General features: G+C 32.1%; 1 protein-coding gene across 1 annotated transcript; it reads right to left on the bottom strand.

The window, feature by feature from the left end:
• Nucleotides 1-208: 208 nt before the first annotated feature.
• LOC149572070 (large ribosomal subunit protein uL29z-like) lies at nucleotides 209-1732 on the bottom strand. The gene is made up of 4 exons (XM_089813388.1): nucleotides 1594-1732; nucleotides 1309-1444; nucleotides 532-688; nucleotides 209-435 (listed from the first exon to the last, which is right to left on the bottom strand). Exons 1-4 carry the CDS (start codon nucleotides 1595-1597, stop codon nucleotides 361-363), a joined length of 372 nt encoding a protein of 123 aa, XP_089669514.1. The 5' UTR covers nucleotides 1598-1732; the 3' UTR covers nucleotides 209-360.
• Between the last annotated feature and the right edge of the window lie 3862 nt (nucleotides 1733-5594).

The following is a 5594-nucleotide window of genomic DNA, read 5'->3' as shown; positions in this document are numbered from 1 at the left end:
TCCGTGGTGGCTTTCCGACGTGAGACAACTTCTGGTTGCAAGCAACCTCAAAAGGAAAGCCTATCAGCTAATAATAAACGTCAATTTATTTGAAATTTATCCATTGCAGATTGCAGAAGAAATACTCAAATGAAATTTACTAACAAACAGGACATAATCAGAATACAATTAAGATGCCCTCGAATTCTCAATATATAAGCATGCTCCATCAATGAAAAAAATTGTATTATCGGATCATTAAATCATATAATCAATTTATCAAAACCAATATTCAACAATCAAAACTCACTTTGTCAAAACTAGAAACCTGTTGGAATGGATTGAGAATTATACTGTTCAAAACCTAAGCAGTCATACTCTCTAGACTTTAATGGCATACTTTCTCATAGGAAAATACTTGTCCTTTTTCTTCTCCCTCTCTGTCTTCAAAGAAGCCTGAAAATAAAATAAAATAAAAACGAGTTGATTTGTTTTAACAAATGCATAATAAATGTAGCTAAGCCGTCATAAAGTCATTGGATAAAAAAATACCTGGTGTTTGGTAAGACGCCGCCTAATGGCACGAGTCTTCTTTGGGCGCAAGTCAAGTGGCATGTACTTCTTCTTCTTGAATGCCTCTCTCAAAGCATTTTTCTGAGTCTGGGAGATTACAGTAAGAACCTGTGCAATCGATTTCCTTACCACCTTTCTGAAAATTTAAAAATAGACCAGTATTATACAAACAGTGTTTTTAACAATACCAAGACAGCGATGAACAAAAAACACAAACAAGAACTGAAATCAAGCGCACATAGAAGGAGTAAAAAATTACAAAGATCTGGTTCGCAGTGGGAAAGCTGAGTCAGCTACGATCAGATAATAAACATAATAAATGCACAATCAGCCAATATCGTACATAATATGCCCTTTCTACATATTATAGGAGGGGAAATATACAAAGCATATAAATAAGATACACAGTCGTCAATCATAATCATCAGAGAAGGGGCAGCGCTTAATAAGGGGAGAAGATGTTAACGAAAAATAGCGACAAGTCAATATCCATCCAAAACCAGTAACTATATCGGCGGACAGGAATTTAGGATACAGACGGTGCACATATATTATTAAAGAAACAAATAAAACCAAAACAATAGTGGCAATGCAAGTCAAAATACGCTTAGAAACATAGAGAAAACCCTAGCGTGTGTACTAAACCCTAATGATCTACGGTGATCTCTTACGACCATAGATTCTATGAAAGTTCACACCAATCTAAGCAATCCCTGGAAAACCTAAGACCTCAGTTTTTGGAAAATAAGAACTTACATCTTTGAGAGCTTGTTAGGGGCTCCTCCTGTAACCTTGGCGACCCTGAGCAGTGCCAACTCGGCCTTGAGCTCCTTCAGCTGACTCAGCAGATCTGACTTGCTCTTCGTCCGCAGCTCATGAACCTTAATCCTCGCTGCCGAATACAAAATCATCAAAAAAAACCAACAAAAATCAAAATATCTCCAACTTTCAATCCAAAAAACAGCAGAAATCTTTTCAAATGCATGATAGCTAACCCGCTGTGACAGCAAATTTTGATGAAAAACATCGAATATGTCTTACCCATTTGTTAGCCGACCCCCTCGACTTCCTTGAACAAATTAGACCTCAAAACCTCCAAGAAAACGATCTTTGTCGAAGAACGAACAATATAAAGTATAAATTTTAGGGTTTAATGGTGCGAAAAGATACTTTAGGGTTTAGCGGTGCAAGCTAAAAGAGCCGTACCAAAAGACAGATTTTTAGATTTTAAATTTTTTTAAGCCAATAATTCGAAAATCCGATGTCAAAATACTATTCGAAAATTCAATGTCAAAATACTTACTTTTTAATTTGATTTAAATGAAAAAAAATTGAATAGGTCAAGTATTGTGATATTGCTATCACGATTTAAGTGTGATTTTTGAGTCAAACTTATTGACCATGTTTCATGAGTAGTGATTCAACATGAATCCATCTCTCATGAGAATAAATGGAACACTTAGCACTCATTTGATCTAGGTGATGCTCACACCCATCCTAGTACTACTCTAACCTGAGCGTGCTTAACTACAAAGTTTTCTCCATGATTAAATCACACAATTAAATCCTAATAGCAATATCACAATTTGACTACTTGTGGAAATTATCTCCTACTTATCAATTGATGAGCTTAAGGGGCTTTCTAATGAATGGTTCATAAGGCACAACACTTGGTGAAGGTTTTGCAAATGGGGTTGCAAGCTTTGGGTTTAACCATGGACGAAACTTCGTAGTTAAGCGCACTCAAGCTAGAGTAGTATTGGGATGGGTGAACTCCCAGAAAGTCTCGGTGCTTCACCCCTATGAACATCACCTAGATCCAATGAGTGCTAAGTGTTCCATTTATTCTCGTGAGAGATGGATTCATGTTGAATCACTACTCATGAAACATGGGTCAATGAGTTTGACTCAAAAATCACACTATTAAATCCTAATAGCAATATCACAATTTGACTTGTTGTGGAAATTATCTCCTACTTATTAGTTCAAGTATTTTTTTAGGGTTTTAATTTAAATTTATATATAAAGAATTCATTATATACATAATGTATATAATAGTTTTTGGTTATGTAATTTGATTTAATTTGATTTAAATAAAATTATATGTTATATTATTAGTATTAATTTTTTTTTTTTTTGTTATAAATTAATAATAATAACTAAAAAAATTAGATCCATGTATAGATCATAGTTTTATAATATAAATATTTATTTTAATGATCCTTTTAAATTTAATTTTATACATCATAAATAAGTATTTTAATATATAGTTATTTTTTGTAGTTATTTTTGTAGTTATTTTTTTAGTTATTATTTGTATGAATAATATAATAATATAAATATTTATTTTGAATTTAATTTTATACATCAGAAGTAAATATTTTTATATATAGTTATTATTTGTATGAATATTATATTATTTATGTATAACTATATGATATAATTTTTATTAAAAATATTAATAAATTAAATTGAAATTAATATATTTTCAAGATAAAAATAAAAAGTGTACAATGTGAATGAAAGTAAATGTTCAAATAATGTTAAACTAAAATAAAATAAATCTTACGAGATATAAATAAGTTTTCTTATTATATGACATAATACAACGAATATATACTAGATCTTGCACAAGGGCAAGGTGCAAGTGTATAGGTGATAGGTGTGGAGGATTGCATTATGCAAATACACTATTAGTTGTGGATGTCAAGATGTAATTTTGATATTGGAAGAGAGTATTTGAGGTGGGTGCCGCTAATGAAATAAAGTAATAATTGTCAGCAAACTTCATACTAAGAGTCAAACATGGTGATCAAACCATCCCACATTTATAAATCCCTTTTTATTCATAAATACATCTTGATGCAGAGCCTCACCTTGGAAAACTTAGGAGGAAATTAATCACACAACTAAGTTGCTTCAAGGGGCACATACACCTTCCATAATCGGTTCTAACTTGTCTCAAATTGTTATGAAACTAATTCTCTTATTAACAACTCAAAACCCTGACATGCGATACAAGCTTTCTTGACCTCCTGTAGCAACATTTGTTTTTTGCCTCAAATTAACCTGGGTCGACCTGACTTTTCCATGATGTAATTACAAAACATAGATGGACTTAACACCTTCAAAAGTAAAACAAAATATTTGAAAGAATACAAACTATCTTCTTAATCAACGATAACTATTTTCAACTCCTCTCTACATGTCTATACATGAAATTAAAATTTGAACCCAATTCAGCTGGCGAAGATAACCTTTTTAATATGACTCAAAATTGCAATCTCGTGCTTCAATTTGATACTTATCTCCACCACATACAATTATAAGATTTAACATATCAATAAATAGATGAGCACATTCACCCAATTTTAAGGCTAGATTCTATGCGGCTATGAGCAGGAATAAAAGAAACAAGGAAACAAAAGAAAAGCCAAAGCATATTATACATAACACCTCTAGGATCTCAGAAAATAGATCGTAGAGAGTCTAAAAGACTCCCATGGAATACTAAGACCCTCAAAACAATATATAATCACATTCACCAATATAACAAATTGATTACTCTATAATGAAATACAAAACCTGAAAACTTAAGTGGGATTCAAAATAAAACAAATTATGTACTGTTATGCAGGAATTAAAACATCAGTGTATTCTTAAAATGTAGACTCTCAAATTCTGGAAAGAAAACAAAAATCTCACATCTAACTCAAAAATCATCAAAAAAAATGGAAACTTCAAACTTTCTATTCCTCTTTTCTACATTTGATAACCTCTTTTACATTCAAAAATATAATTTTCAAATACTTTCCATCTCTAATGTAGGAAGATGAAATGTCATCTCAAAATCAAGAATAGAGAGTCATTTTACAAATCATGAGGAATCGAAAACTACTGTCAACTTCCTGTAGTTGTCCAATGCTTAGTTGGCTAAATTATTAAACACTCAAAAACTCTAACTTAAAGAAAACTGACTCAATTGAAAAACAAACACACATTGTCCTAAGTGGCTATGCCTAGAGAGTTCATCGAATTACCACTCCATTTATGCCATCACACATAGGACTTTATTACAAGCATTAAAAATTAGAAACACACATAAATCATTTCATTAACTTCCTATAGGATTTGTCTGATCTACCACTGTAGCATACTCCCCTGTAGAATGAATCTCAAGTCCACTTGAGATGAGATGTTGTAATGATGAACCTTGTTTGTTGATTTGTTTCTCATCCATCCAAATAGCTTCTATCACTAGTTTGTTCTTCCATTTGACTAAATATTGAGTGTATTGTCTCCTTCGAGTCTTCTTTATCTTTGTATCAAATATCTTCTCCAATTGAGGTGGTGTTGGTTTAGATACTTGCTGCAAATCTATTTTTACTAAATCTTCATGTGTTGATTGTATTTTAGAACCTTTGTATGGTGTTAGATCACAAACATTAAATATGGGTGAAATACCAATATCTATAGGTAACTGAATCTTGTATGCATTGTGTCCATACTTTTCCAAAATTTGACAAGGACCAACCTTCTTAGGTAATAACTTTGTATGCTTTGTTTGGGGTAATCTTTCTTTCTTCATATATGCCCATACTAAATCACCAACCTTGAACGTACTTCTCTTCTTTTCTAATTAGAAACCTCTTTGTATTTATGATTTGAATTATGTAGCTGCAACTTGACTTGATCTTGGACCTCTTTAATCGCTTTAGCAAATTTTTCACTATGTGAACTACTTGGAAAAGTGTTTGGAAGTTCTCTCAGCTCAAGAATTCCTCTTGGGTGTGTACCATACACAATCTGAAATGAAGACTTTCCTGTACTTCTATTCACTATATCAGTGTATGAGAATTCAGCTTGAGCAAGTACAGAATCCCATTTTTCTCCATGTTGTTTTGTAAGACATCTTAATAAATTTCCCAAAGATTTATTGACAACTTCCATTTGCCCATCGATTTGTGGGTGATATGCAGATGAAAAAGATAAATTTGTGCCAAGTTTCTTCCAAAGTGTCCTCCAAAAATGACCTACAAATC

This window comes from Cupressus sempervirens, chromosome 2 (assembly GCF_028749045.1).
Source record: "Cupressus sempervirens isolate cs-2001-9-10 chromosome 2, ASM2874904v1, whole genome shotgun sequence".
NCBI classification, from domain to species: domain Eukaryota; kingdom Viridiplantae; phylum Streptophyta; class Pinopsida; order Cupressales; family Cupressaceae; genus Cupressus; species Cupressus sempervirens.
This window is presented reverse-complemented; position numbering and strand designations above follow the sequence as displayed.

Coding starts and splice junctions, on each gene's coding strand:
- LOC149572070 (XM_089813388.1), bottom strand. Junction 689..1,308: donor CCTAACAAGCTCTCAAAGAT/GTAAGTTCTTAT, acceptor TTAAATTTTCAG/AAAGGTGGTAAGGAAATCGA. Junction 436..531: donor GGCGTCTTACCAAACACCAG/GTATTTTTTTAT, acceptor TTTTATTTTCAG/GCTTCTTTGAAGACAGAGAG.